The sequence below is a fragment of the Lissotriton helveticus genome, chromosome 4_1 (assembly GCF_964261635.1).
Source record: "Lissotriton helveticus chromosome 4_1, aLisHel1.1, whole genome shotgun sequence".
NCBI classification, from domain to species: domain Eukaryota; kingdom Metazoa; phylum Chordata; class Amphibia; order Caudata; family Salamandridae; genus Lissotriton; species Lissotriton helveticus.
Window position 1 is genome coordinate 782155580 of NC_136063.1, and position 15060 is coordinate 782170639.

The 15060-nt window shown below is 45.9% G+C and overlaps 1 protein-coding gene across 3 annotated transcripts in view; it reads left to right on the forward strand.

The window, feature by feature from the left end:
• OSBPL1A (oxysterol binding protein like 1A) overlaps nt 1-15060 on the forward strand; it is a 1891697-nt gene that overhangs the window by 1246785 nt on the left and 629852 nt on the right. For all 3 annotated transcript variants that reach the window (XM_078687412.1, XM_078687413.1, XM_078687414.1), the window contains one exon: nt 10823-10898. In XM_078687412.1, coding sequence (XP_078543538.1) covers nt 10823-10898 — 76 coding nt within the window. The remainder of the gene's footprint in view (nt 1-10822; nt 10899-15060) is intronic.

The window sequence follows — 15060 nt, forward strand, 5'->3', positions numbered from 1 at the left end:
GATCCGCAGCAAGGGGTCGCGGTAGAGCGACAGGCCGGGCGGAGCTGTACAATCGGAATATCAAGGAAATAGACGATGGTAATGATCGGCAGATCCGCGGACAAGGGAGCGCAGGATCCGGATAAATTGAGTTTCAGGACTGGCGGGCGAGTGGCGCTGGATTGGGGGTTCCGTGGGCACTGATCCAGTAGTGATCGGTGGTGCGTGAGACTGGATCTCTGTATAGTCGGCGTCTTGACAGTGGCTCGAATGAGCCACTGTCAGTCCTTTAAGTGAAAGCCCGATGCAAAAATAAACACCGGGCTGAGTGAAAACAGATGGCCCCCATAAAGATAAGAAATTGCTTTGCGACAGCCGCAAAGCAGACAAGCCAGTCCTGGTGGGCCAGACTAAAGAGAGAAAGGGCAGTGGCCTAAAAATCTAATTTCCAATGGCAGGCCACCATTTAGCATAAACGGTGACGCCAGCCAATGAAAATGAGGGGCGGGACTTCAAGTCCCCTACTGAAATCTTCTTGCTCACAAGAGGTCTTGCAGAGCGTACAGCGTATTTTCCTGCAATGATACGCGAGACCTAAAAAGCATCTTTCAAGAAATCCAGCAACCATCCTAAGAGCAAGGAAAAGTAGCATTGAACAAGTGGGGACATCATAATCCAGGATGATTGCACAACTGAATTAGAAAAACACAGTTTTTGCCAGTAATACTATTATACAAAACATTATGGGTTATAATAATAGCGAGGCAGACCTGAAGTTGCTGTGGAATAAACTGGAATAGTGACAGCGGGGAAAGAGGATATGGGAAATTTAAACAATAGTTTGCAAAGTTCCAATCGGCCAGGCCTTTTATTACCAAAAGCCCAGTCTCCTACATACATCCCATATCACGCTTTCCTTTACACTCTCATAATACTGTCTAATACACAATGGTCTTAAAAATATGAACACCTAAGAATGTATGTGGTACGATTGGCAGTGCTGGTATTAGTGGTGATGATTGGCAGTGCTGGTATTAGTGGTGATGATTATAGTAGTAGTGATGATAGTAAGAGCAGTGGTGATGAGGTGGTACTGACAGTAGTGGTGATAGTAGCACTGATGTTGATGGTAATAGTGCTGGTGATAGTAGTGATGATGGAAAGTGAACGGTGATTGTGTTGAGGATGGTGGTAGCAGTGGTGGTGTTGATAGTAATCGTAGCGTGCTGGTAGTCATGGTGATTGTAGCAAAGGTAGTGATGGTGGTGGTATGTATATATGTGGTATTTCTATAGTGCAAACCTAGCAAAACGCATCAAAGCATGCTGTACAAAGTCAAAATCCAGCATAAAGTCAATGAGTGATAGAAGAAATAGCTGGTTTGTGGACTGTTAATTCATTTTGAGATAGTGTTCTTTAAAAAGGTGTGCCTTCAACTCTTTCCTAAATTGAATCCGCGCTGGGGCAATCTTGATGGATACAGAGATGTTGTTTGTCTGATGCTGTCTTGGCTGCTGCTGTGCTCGGAGCCACCAGAAATCGTTGGCATGTCTGCAAGATAAGCATGGGTGCAGGCCATAAGGACATTGTAAATGATGATGATATTGACATTTATAAAGCGCGCAAATACCAAAAATGGTGTCTCGGCGCTAAAAAGAAACCAAGAGTAGAACCCCAACCGACTCCTCTCACTGAAACAACCAAGTTTTCAAAGATTTCCTGAAGCTCATGAGAGAGCCGGCCTTCCTAATCTCAGGTGGCAGCAGATTCCACAACTTGGAAGTGCCATAATGAAAACTCCGACCTCCCCTGTGCAGAGTCCGAATCTTCGGCACAGTTAGAAGATTTGCACCAGTGGACTGAAGTGATCTACCTGGCTCGTACCACCTAAAGAGTTCCCGCAAAAACAACGGACCCTTGTGTGTCAGGGCTTTAAAAGCCACACACAGCGCCTTGATTTTAATTCGCTGAACCACTGGCAACCAATGCAGCTTTCGAATTTCTCCCGCGATGGATTTATGCCGTGGAAGCCTCAGCAAAAGGCGTGCTGCCGAGTTTTGGACTGCTTGAAGTTTCCTCAAACACTGCTTCTGGACATTCAGATAGAGTCCGTTCCAGTAATCCAATTTGGATTGTATAAGGGAGGTGATTACCACTTTCTTGGTTTCTTCAGGGATGTAAGGTAGAACCTTCTTAATTTTTTTTATCAGAAAATATGAAGCCGAGACAATGGCATTTGTTTGTTGAGAGAATGTTAATCTGTTGTCAAACAGGATGCCCAGATTTCTGGTCCTATCCGAAGGAATGGGAGGCGATCCCATTTCTGCCGGCCACCAAAGATTGCTCCAAGCAGGTTGAAGGTTGCCAAAAATCAAAACTTCCGTCTTATCGGAGTTTAACTTGAGGCAGCGTCTACACATCTAGCTGTTAATGGCGGCCATGCAGTCATGAATTGCACAGCAGGGGAGCTCTGTTTCCTGTGAGCTGTGACCACAATCTGGGAGTCATCTGCGTAAGATGTTAATGAGAAGCCATAGCCTCTAATTAATAACGCTAGTTCAGTGACATACACATTAAACAACATTGGGCTCAGCGAGCTGCCCTGTGGCACCCCACATGGCAGCACATAGGCCTCCGAGTTGAGCCCATCCAGCGACACTGTTGATCTCCTCTCCTGTAGAAAGGAGGCCAAGAGGGCCAATGCCATACCTTCTACACCTACCGCTTTTAATCGGTGAATCAGGAGAGTATGATCAACAGTGTCGAACGCGGCAGAGAGATCAAGCAAAATCAATGCCGCAGACCCTCCATTGTCCATCGCCGCTCTAATTTCTTCGGCCGCTTTGATGAGTGCCATCTCAGCACTGTGCTCTTTACGGAACCCAAACTGAGAATGGTCCAGCAACCCATTGTCCTCGATAAACTGAGTCAATTGGACACTCATAATCTTGTCCACAATTTTTGCTGGGAGCGGAAGGCGTGCAATCGGGCGATAGTTCGATGTCCGAGAGGCGTCTAAAGTGGCTTTCTTAAGAAGCGGGAGAATAGATGTCTCCTTCCAACTAGTAGGAAATCTACCTGAGGAGAACATCTTGTTAAAGATGTCTGTCAGCACAGGACTCACCAAATCCACAAATTCTGTCAAAAAAGCTGGAGAGCACGGGTCTACGGAGAGCCTGATTTGGAGGCCAAAATATACTGGTTCACTGTGTCGGCTGACACCGGAGAAAATTCAGTAAACCTGCACGTATCGACCGGCGGGGTCTGTGTATTGGAAGTTGGCTGAGTATTTAAACAATCTTTGAAGTTGCCAACAATATCCAACACTTTACTTTTGAAATTGGACGCCATGTCATCAACAAATTGTTGACTGCCTAATTTATTTACAGCCTTAGGGACCGTGAGTTTATTTATGATTGAAAATAACTCCTTTGAAGAGTGTTTCGCCGAGTCAATCTGAGTTTTAAAATATTTACTTTTCTCAATAATCACAAGCGCTTTATAAGATCTAAGGGCTGTCCTATAAATCTGTTTGTCAGTATCAAGGTAGTCCAAGCGCCAACGACGTTGCAAACGCCAACATTTCTGTTTTTCAGTTCGAAGAAGATCAGAAAACCATGGTGCAGATGGTGCCGCCCGGTTAACTGAAATATTCTTGATAGGAACCGCTGCGCTTATGGCCTCCAGTAGCCAACTGTTGTAGTTATCAACTGCTTTATCAACATTGGCACCGCCAGGGGGAGTGGAACGTAATAAACTAGTTTGAAGGACAATTTTGTCCACTTTACTCCAGGCTCTACGAGGAGCTACCTTGGGTGTAGCTGTGTTGATCTGCCGATAAATACTCTTAGGGAAGGTAAAACTAATAAGTAAATGATCTGACCACGGGAGAGGGATCCCTTCTTTAACTTTGAGCCCATGAAAGGAAGAGAAGATCCCATCCAGCGTATGCCCCGCCTCATGAGTAGGAACATCGACCAGCTGGGTCAGCCCTGCTGCATCTAGAGTATCCAGGAGCAAAGCGGTCTCTTTGTTTGTGGGGTCCTCCAGGTAAAAATTAAAATCACCCAGAATGGTGAATTCCTCATTAGCTAATATAGTTTTAAGCATCTCATCTAGATTATTTAAGAAGGTGGCTTTAGACCCTGGTGGCCGATACACAAGAATGCCCTTAAATGAGATGTTAGCACTGGGTTTAACAGTAAAATGCAATGCTTCACAGCCAAGAAGTTGGATAGGATGGATCGAAACGGTGTAACAGTCTCTGGATATAATCGCAACTCCTCCCCCTCTCCTGCCTAAGGGCCTATCCATCTTAACAAAGCTGTATCCTACCGGGGTGGCAGTAATGAAATCAGGGTCCGAGGCTGCATCGGACCATGTTTCTGTAATGAACAGTATATCTAAACTCAAATTGTCAATCACTTGGGCAATTTCATACCTGTTTCCCCAGAGACCGGGCATTTATGAGCCCCCCCTGTAGTGAAGCCTCAGCTCGCCGGCTGCCCTCTACAGTAGACAAGTTTGCTACCAAAGATGTAGTGGCAGTCGAAAAAGCGAAGCCACAACCACGGCACCTGCGTTTGTTGTTTAAAGCACATATCTCGCAACCCTCCCCAGATTGATGGAGGGCATAGAGTTCCTCCTTGGAGTATTTTAGAATACTTTTATGTAAACCAGCAGCATTCTGTGCGCTCGGCGCGGGCCAGGCGCGGACGGGCGCAGACGGGCTTGCCTTAGGCGCGCCCGCGGCGCGCCCGCTGCGCGTCCCTTGCATGTGGGGCTAAGTACCTTCCTTCCGGTGGATGACTAGACCGCGTCCTGCCGGAAGTCGAGATTATGTATGGAGTAATGGCAACCGCCCTCCGCACAAACGGCACTGCAGCCGCGGTGGACCGGGGTTGGTCCCAGAAGTAAACAAACAGCAGGTGAGTTATAAATCAATGCCCCAACATCGGATTTGCAATTTATCCAAGGTTCCCCCATTTTCAGACAAGATTAAAAAACACGATTAAAATATTCACAGTTTTTAAAAACCCTAATGCTTGCTTCAGTGTAGCGTCGCTCGCAAGACTACTCTCAGTCCGCTGCGCGGCCGCTGAATGTCCGCCTAAGTACCTTCCTTCCGGCGGACGACTAGACCGCGTCCTGCCGGAAGTCGGGATTATGTATGGAGTAATGGCAACCGCCCTCCGCATAAACGGCACAGCAGCCACGGCGGACCGGGGTCGGTCCCAGAAGTAAACAAACAGCAGGTGAGTTATAAATCAATGCCCCAACATCGGATTTGCAATTTATCCAAGGTTCCCCCGTTTTCAGACAAGATTAAAAAACACGATTACAATATTCACAGTTTTTAAAAACCCTAATGCTTGCTTCAGTGTAGCGTCGCTCGCAAGACTACTCTCAGTAAATGATGCCGCTGGTTTATTAGATGGTGCGGACTGGTAATGTGAGCCTGTGGAGTTCAATCCGAAATGGGTGATGTGATCATATTTGATCAGGCACTGTATAAGAAGTGCTGTGGTGTGTAGAGACTGCTCTTAAGAGGTGCAAATGTGGACTCTGGGAGGCCCTTGGAGCATGGCATTACTTCCATCCAGATGAGAGAATACGAGGGCCTGGACAGCAGTTCTGATGTTGCTTTCTGAGAGAAACAGTTTCATTTGCTTTAGAAGAGAAGGCCGGTGCTAGGTTGTTTTTGTTTTTCTGTCAATGTGTTCCCTAAAGTTGAGGTTGGTGTTCAACGTGAATCCAACTGACTTTGCATTCAGTGAAAGTTGGGGTTCGAAGCCTTCAAGGTTCATGCAATTGAGTCTGGTTGGTACTGTTATGATGGTGATAATAATTGTAGTGGCAGTGCTAACGGCAGTGATGATAATGTTACCTTGAGTACCAATGAGCTGAGTAACAAAACATGCGGTATTGATCAAAAATATATCCCCAAGAGATGAACATGTGCTTAACAAGTATACGTGTTATGTTAGTCGTGGTAATGGTGATACTGGTGATAGTGGTAGTGATAATGGTTATAGTGGGGGTGATGCTAGTGCTTGGTGTTAATGGTGATAATGGCAACAGTGATCATGAAGTGGTAACAATGGTTGTCATAGTGAGGTTGGTAATGTTGGAATTGATAAGTGTGGTAATGGTAATAAGCAGTTATGATGGTGTTGGCAACTGTGGTGGCAGTGGTAATAGTGTTGGCACTGGTTACATTGGTGGTGATTTGGGTAGAGGTATTGGCAGTGATAGTGGTGGTATTGTTAGTAGTGGTGTGGTAGTGGTAACTGAGGAGGTGGCAATGACTGAGTTAGATATTATTATGGTAACAGTGGTGGTAGTGGTGATAATGGTGCTAGTGGTAATTAAATGTTTCCAGTAGTGAAGGAGAGATTCATAGCGGTGTAAATTATAAAATGCGGAGAAGCATTCATCAATTGTATTTTTGTCAGCCATGGCAGATATGCGATGTGCATTTCTTTCCAAATTACTGCAGCTCTCTTTTGCACATTCACTCAAGAGCCGTCTTAGTTGTCTTACTCTTGCTCAGGTGGCACGACCCCGGATTCGTAGGCTTTCATTTTGCTTCAGTATTTCTAAATCATCAGTTAATAAGAAAAATTGAACTCTCCAACAGAAGAGCTACTACTGGATAGATAAATAAGTGCTCACAGTGATGACAACGGAAGCATAGTTTTATTGGTTTAAATCATTAAAAGAGTGAACAATTTGAACCATTTTATTTGGTGATCAATTTTAAAACCCAATTTAAAATTTCATTAAAATGTATTTAGTAGATGGTTGCAATAAGTGCCTTCTCCATGCAGTATTGGCAGTTTGATATCCTTATTATATATTTATTAGTTTAGAGATTTCGAAAGGCTGCATAAGGTTACTTGGGTGTGGACTTTTCCATCTGCTTAATGTGACTGTGAAAACTCTTCCTGCTAGTGAAGTCTACGTTTGTTGACAACTAATGTGACGGCAACTGTACAGTCAAGGTCACTTTGTATTCTGTTTTATTTTGAAAAGAAACCCCTCTCTACCTTCCCAAAAGCAATAAACAGGATGCTGATGCGTATTAAACAATAAACGATAAAAACAGTGATATGGGCACATTTTAATCCAACAAGAGGAAAAGGCAGCATTTTTCTGCTGTTTGAAAATGTCAGTGCAAATGTGTGAATAATAGCAGAGACCTCAAGTCCGCAACACATCTTGCATTTGAGCTTCATTTTCCTTTTGCACCTATAACTCCCAGTGAGAATCTCTGGGAAATTATGATTGCGAGATATGATTAAAGTAAAACCAACTTTAAAGAAACAGAGCAGGTCCCTTTTGCACTATAATAAATTATATCTTCCTTGTCACTACTGTGACACCTACAAAAGCTAAAAGCAATTAAGAGGAACATGATTTACTCTCTTGTAAAATTCAAAACCTGCTCAAAAGGAAAGGTTTAGGAGTAGAGAACAGCCATTGTGACTGAGACACAAAGCAGTGGGAGGGAGGGGAGCAGAAGATGTGTCTATGTAGCGTCAGCCGCTTGCAGAATTGAAAAAGAGAAAAAAAGTATTGTTCAAGCAAAATAAAAAGGACAAAAAGGAGATATTTACTCATTAGTCCTGGCACTGCAGATAACTTGTTTTAGGTGGATGTGCTCAAATAAATGCAAGCACTCTACGTAAAGTGGGTTGACCCACTGCCCATTCTGTATGCTGGGAGGGGGAAGGGGAGGGGGGGAAAGACCAATGGATAAATAACACTGATTGAAAATCCTTCTTGTAAGCCATAATTCAGAATAATATCCAACAAAACCAAAACCCCTAAAAGCACATTAATCCAATAAATCAACAGGAGCATGTTAATTGCACAATGGGATTTCACAGCAGGCCAGAAAAAAAGCAAGTTCAGTAGCAAAAGACAGCAGAAAAAGGAATCGCAACAGCTTGGACATTCATGAAACAAATACAGCCAATGTAGTATTCGCTTTAGTGGGATAGAAATAAGCCTAAAGAGGACCAATTGATTACAGCAGTGATTCCTTTTAAATCTAAAACTACGCTTCTTACAACGGATAAACAGAATTAAAAAAATAATAGATTGATCCACTTCTTTTATGGGGGAATTGATTGTTTCAATTTCTGTCATCCAAAACCATTTAAATGTGATAAGGTGGATTTGCTTATCCAACAGTTTACTTTTCAATATTGAGGTTTAATGATGGAGTGAAAAAGCAGTCATGTTTTGGAAGCCTGGAAATTAGATGACTGACCGGAGAGGTAAGTTCAGAATATTACAGCACAGTTGTCTCATTTAGAAGGCTCCACTAAAGCCCGTGCATTTCTACATATTTAATCAGAGGGATTATTTCCATATTTATATTGTTTTAGAGAGGACCGATCTGAGGATAGAGGAAGCTTGCAGAGTCGTCAGTGAGGAAATCCTGTGTAACCTGTAATGAGTGCTATTTGGACACTGTCGGTTTCAGTTCCCCTGCTACGAACTTTTAGCAAGTAGTTATGGAAGGGGTTGCAGGCCGGAATTGTGTATAATTGGTTGTTAATTTATATTAAATTTGCTCATTTGTAATGCACTGTGGCTCTAGCTCTTTGGAAGTCTTCAGTTATGTACAGTTATATATGGAAGGAGTTGCTGTGTAGGAAAGGAAAATAGATTGTCCAATAATCCTCAAAAGCAAAATATGGTAATTATTCAGAAAAATGAAATCTGGGACGGCGCCATTGCTATTTCTATAGGGAGATTACAGACCATTTTTAGGGCCTGTCTTTAGGTCACCAAGTTGGGCATCTGTCTCGCCCCTGGCATTAGTGGCCTTTACTTCATTGAAGCTTCATGAAGGTGAAGGCCCATTACTGTTTAATAAAAATTTCAATCAAATTATCAATCCTATTTCGAAATATATTTTGGTGGAACGGACTTAGACTATAGCTTTTTTTTCAGCACATTGCTCTTTCGTAGACTCAAGACTTAGTAGTTATATATTTTTATTAAGCTTCACGGTCCAGGCTCTGGCCAACAGGAATAGACTAAGAATACGTAATTGAAAAAAGTGCATGCTAAACTGGAAATTCAGATCAAATCAAAATGTTTTTATTTGTACAGTAAAAACCATTACAAATTGTAATTAAGATAAATGGCACAGTTCTATTGTCTTAAATATAAAAAATTCAATATTTGCTTTAAAAAACAATCCCTATTCGTTTACCCAATGTAATGTTTTCAGTTTATTTTCTCCTATTGTATTAAAATGTTGAAATTAATTATTTAAAAAGGATTGTCTCTATGCAAACTTTGAATTAATGCATGCCAACAAGTCTGAATTTTCAGATGGCTAAATGTGGCTCCTAGTAATCTTTTACGACAAGGCAATTTCATAATGTATGTAGTATTGTTGCTTTCTTGTAGCGGCAAAATCTGTACTTGCTGTTAGCAGTTGCTTCCATCCAAGGAGGATTTAAATCAAAAGAAGGAAAGCCCCCGAAGCTATATAGAATGAGTTTGTATTTTAAGCATACTGAGAGATTGCTACATAAGTAGGGTTATTGCTACATAAGTAGGGTTGCCATTATTTGCAACATTGCTGTTAATAATCCATGTACGTGATCAATTGCATAAATCTATTTATCCCGAAGTAAAGAAGCATATTTTAGCTATTTGTTATTGCTTGTAAGCATTTAGACTTCTTAGCTATACCCACAAATCATGTACTAGATTTTCGAAATTAATAAGAAACTGTTGATCTCTCTGTTATATACATTGAAACAATACTTCAAGAGAGGGATGTAATTTATGATTGTGACTTCAATCACCGATCTTAATCATCTTTGCAAGATAAAATCTATTTCCTCTGAAGGCTTTTATTAAGAAAATGTGAGGGCCAAGTAAAGGCTTCTTTCAATTGTCAGAAAGGAAGGATAGAAGACCTAGAAATCTTTTTAGTTTTGTATACTCCCCATCTGTAAATAATTAAAATGGATTCTCTAAGGCACACGTTTTCATTTTGGAGGAAAGGAGCATAGGATGGGATAACCGATGTGCAGTATCTACTGTGTAATGTACCCTTCTCCATGGAGCTCATTCTTTGGGCTTTAATGTGCAGATCTCTCAGAGTGGTTCAGTTGGCACCATGCAACATTCCACCTCCATAAAGAACCATTTCTAATGTATTGCTTATGTATTCTTAATGTCCAACAGAGGTGGTACAAACTTGGCATGGCCCTTTATGTATCAGTGCATTTCCCCGTAGACACAGAATGGGTAACTCCTTTGATATATCAGGCACCAAAAATATTGCAACCTTGTTTTCCAAGCCTGTATCATAACCCAGCATAATAGCACCAGCATGGTGGGTAAACAAATCTGAGTAAATGTATTGATTCCCATACACTTGAGCATTTTGTGTGCTTTAACAAATTATCTGGTGTAATTTGTTTTGTGGATTGCATTGTAAGGTTTATACAGTAACTGATGGTATACACAAACCATAAGCTTTGTCTCTTGCTCTGTATCATGACTGTCGAAAAGTAAAGTTAGAAATTCAAGTAAAATGTAAACACAGAAGGATTGGCGAAGAAGAGTGAAGTAGTGCTAGAGCATCATGGCCACACCTGGACTTTAGTTTCAGCAGTCCAGTATTATATTTGATTTCTATTAGTGACGTATGGCACTTTTTATTTTTTTGTATTGCAGTTGACTTGAAGCGGAAGTAAAGTGCTACTATGTTTGCATGATCTTTGATAATGAAGGTGTTAGATTTGTTAACAGGAAAGTAATATGCAATTAAGAAAACTAAATATTCAATGTTTTTCTTTCCTAGAACAAGTTTGCCCTCTCCGATGTTTTCCAGAAATGATTTCAGTATTTGGAGCATCTTAAAAAAGTGTATTGGAATGGTAAGTAGATGATACAGCTGCAATCTGACTATTTAATAAAGTCACCATACACTGAATTTCCAGCTCAAACTGTCACGTCCTAGTGTGCTTATGAAAACCTGGGCACATCTGATAGAGACTACTAGCCGCAGATTCCTTAACGTAGACTTATCCCCAGGCGTGAGACTGGATCTGGAAAATTTTCTTTGCCACAGCATCTCTGCGCGCCGGGGGTGGTACCACGTGACTCCGCCCTGACGTCGTCTGTGGGCGTGACGTCCGCGAGGTCACATAAGCCCCACCCCGGCGCTGACGTAAGTTTTTTCTCTGGTCTGCGTGCCACGCGGATCCGAATTGTGTCCCGCCCTGTTTTCAGGCCTTCTTCTCACGTTCAGGTACAGTGTGCGAATGCCTTCGGGCTTCAAGACGTGTACTTCTAGTGCACGTCAGATGTCGGCGACGGACCCTCACCCTATATGTATGTGATGTTTGGGCGAGCACCATGACTCTACGGGCTGCGACGCTTGTCAGCACCTCAAACCGAAGTCCTGGCGGGAGCGCCATATGAAGTTGCTGTTGGCCCGCTTGTCCAGGTCAGCGGCGTCCCAGCGTCCGTTCCCTACCTTCGAATCCAGGAGCCGCCGATTCCGACTGTGGCATCGCCCGGCGCCTTGGCCCCAAGGGCGTCACTCGCCATTTGGTAGGTCCTGCAGCTTGTCTCCGAGGCCTTGTCCTCATTCAGCAGAGGCCGCAGGTTCCCCTCGGGACGTGTGCCCTCACCTGTCGCCAACCAACCTGCCGTTTCCTGGCATCGGGGCGGCTAGGGCCCAAATGAAAGCCTACGCTGCGGCTCTGCAGGCTTCTTTGGCCCCTCCTCCACCTCCTAAAACGTCTGCGGATCCCTTGCCTCATGCGGGGCCTTCCGCGGAGTCGCCGATGGGTTCGGCTTCAGGTTGTAGGAGAGTGGTGTCATCGGGGCGCGGTCCTGCGGGGCTCCCCTCTTCGACCCACGGTGTCCCTGCCTATCCGTAAATCCCTACGGGGATCCTTGTGGCATCGCAGGAGATCGCCGGGACTCAGGGCTCGTCTCCGAGTCCCCCTCGGTCCTCTGTGCAGGCGCGGCCTCGCCAGAGGCCAAGCCGGCACCTTTTAGGCGCCGAAGGCTTTCCTCCCCGGCCTGGGCGGTGCTGCAGGTGGAGGCCGGGGCCTGGGATGCTTTTCCCGAGTCCTTCTTGGTCCTCAACGGAGGCGGCTGCCTCGTGTGAGGTCAAGCCGGTGTCTTTTTGGCGCTGTTCCTTAGCCGAAACGGCTCCGACCCCGTCCCATTCTCCTAGGGAGCCCGTGGTGGTGGAGGCCGACTCTGAGCCGCCTATGTTCTCTCCGGCGTCGTGCTGGCACCTGTGCGGGACTCCACGGCCCTGTGCTGGCGTCGGTTCTTCGACTCGTCTCTAGAGGTTCCTTCCTCTCCGGAGGTTTGTCAGCTTCCGGTCTCTTCTTCTCCGGAGACGGGACGGCGCGTCGTTGCTTTTTCACCAGCATCTTCTAGGTTAGGGCTCCTCGCCGCACCCGCGACCTCCGCCCTCGGACACTCTTTTCCGCAGCTCGCGGTTGGTTGCTCCTCCGCCTTTCCTGAGACCCCTCCGGTTCCCCACTCGTCTGTGGATCCCCCACTATTCAGGGGCTGGCCGTTTATTCCTCCAGCTGGATTTGGGTACGGATGGCTTAGTTTACAGCCGTCGCCCACGGAGGAATTGCTTTCTCCTATGAGGCACCCTACGGAGGCCAGTGTTGCTTTTGTACGGGCTATATCCACGGCCGCTGGCATTTTGCGAATGGGTGACCCCGTCACCCCATTCCATATGGATCATCTGTTGGAAGTTGTCCATCAGGGCTCTGGTGGACGGGAGCTGCTTCTTCCATTCGAAGCTCCGCTCCACAACTCTCTTCTGGGGGCGTCCTGCCACGGGTGATCCGGTGCCTCAGCCGCTCCTACACCGCCACCGTCCTGCTCTGCACGACCCGGTCTGCCTTTCATTCCACCCTTCTACTCAGGGCCCTCTTCTGCAGACTGCTTTTCTGTCCTTGCCTGTGGTGTTGGTTCCCCCGTCACGGGAGGCCCGGTGGTTGGATTCATGGGGGCGTAACATCTTCGCTTCCTCCAGTGCTGCTTTGCGAGTGCTCAACACACCTCCAGCTTGGGGGATTCTGTGGAGTTCCTTCTGTCTCACGTCTCCCACGACGGTGCCCGCTCTCATCTACAGCACCATGTATTAAATGGTCGAGAGTTGGCCGCGTTTATTCTCCGTGCAGCCTTGGATAATGCTGATGCTCTCGGCTGTGCTATGGCCAGTTCTGTGGCTCTCTGTTGCCATGCTTGGTTGCGGGATGGTGTTTTTCCTGAGAATATTAGGGAGCATCTGGATGACCTGCCCTTTGATGGGGTGCTTTTGTTTAACACCCACGCGGACTCTGCCATTCAACGTCTCCTTGCGTGGCTCCGTCCTCCTCCACCTCCGCAAGCTTAGCTTGTTCATCCTCCGGGGCTTGGTGGGAGGCGTCATCCCACCTTCTTCCTGGAGTCTGGTGTTTTGAGTGGCCCGTCTGTATGTTCTGTGTGGTTTGACATGCCTTGGGGGTCCCTAGGTTGGCCCTCTCTCCTGTTGGCTGCTGGTTCAGCCCTTTTGGCAATTGTGTATTGTTTCACTGATTGATATGCTGTCAATGGTTCTAAGCACAGGTCCTTATGTTCTTGTTCTCTGCTGCAGGATTTATTCCCTAAGAGTGGTTCCCATGTTTTCTTTGGGACGTGTCTTAATCTGCGTGTGGTACTTGTAGCTATTGTTTAGCTCTGTCTTATGCTGGGAGGATGTGTACTCCCCTTGCGGGTTCCTAGTCTTTCCTGGCATTACTGTATACCTCTGGTGCGGTTTCTTTGGTCTTGTCTGGGAGTTGCTTGCGCTGTTCCAGGTTCTGTTATTTTCAATATCCGCTGCATCGCTGGACCGGCTTTGGCATGCCGCCTGCGGCGTTGTGCTGTGGTGTTTCCACCCTTTTTATTGTCCTGCCTGGTCCTCTGTCTGGTGTTCCAGGGTGATTGGATTCCCTGCCTTTCTCCTGTATTGTGGACGCCTTGTCCGTCCTACGTAATTATCCTCCTCTCTTCTGGCTGGTCCCACTTCTTTAGTGGGTCGGTTTTGTCTGGAACGGCCTCCCTTTTGGGGTTGTTCTGGAGTTCCCTAACCTTTGCCTTGCGCTCGGCTTGGTTTGGGTGCTCGGCTTCATAGTACTTGCCAGCTGCTGGCTGTGCACACCTGCTTTTTTGGTCCACAGCCGGGGGCCGTGGCGTGTGCCCTTGACTTTTGTTCTTGCGGGAGCCTTGCGAAACTGCACCTGTCTTCTCTCGCCTTTCTTTCTTGACTGTGGAACTGTTCCTACCTTGCATGCTGACTTGAGTCTAAGGCCGGTTCAGCTGTCCCCATTCACTTACGTGTTCTCCTGTAGAGGGCCTTGCCCCATTTCTACCTCTTCTCCTTAGAGTTTGGGGTAACTCTTTCTTCCTCGGTACTCTTCTGCCGTTGTCTGTCTCTTCGGGGCTTTCTGGTGGAGGTTCCTGGAACCTTGGATGGACTGGAGGTGTCCTGGCCTCCCCTTGTCCTTGCTTACTTCTGCTTGGGTGGGGCTGGGCCGCCCTTCTTGTCCCCATGCAAACACAACAGTGATGGACAGAATGTGGATCAATGTCACACATTCACCCCAGTCAAAAGATCTGGGCCCAAATCCATCGTTTTTCCACTCCACACCACCCTGGGTTAGACAATGGCGATATGCAAATCAGCGCTGACCCTGTGCCCCATGGGAACAGTCCAGTCCGAACTACAAAAGCCATGTCCTTCCCAGAACGGAAACAAGCATCCGAGGACCGGCCCGGTTTCGAGGTAACACCTCTCATCAGCCCGGCTAGCTTGACTCCAGTGGTGTGGAGTGCCTGGGACTCACGTCTGAGCATCCCCAGTACACTTAGAGCGGTAATTGCAAACACAACAGTGATGGACAGAATGTGGATCAATGTCACACATTCACCCCAGTCAAAAGATCTGGGCCCAAATCCATCGTTTTTCCACTCCACACCACCCTGGGTTAGAAAATGACGATATATAAATCCGCGCTGACCCTGTGCCCCATG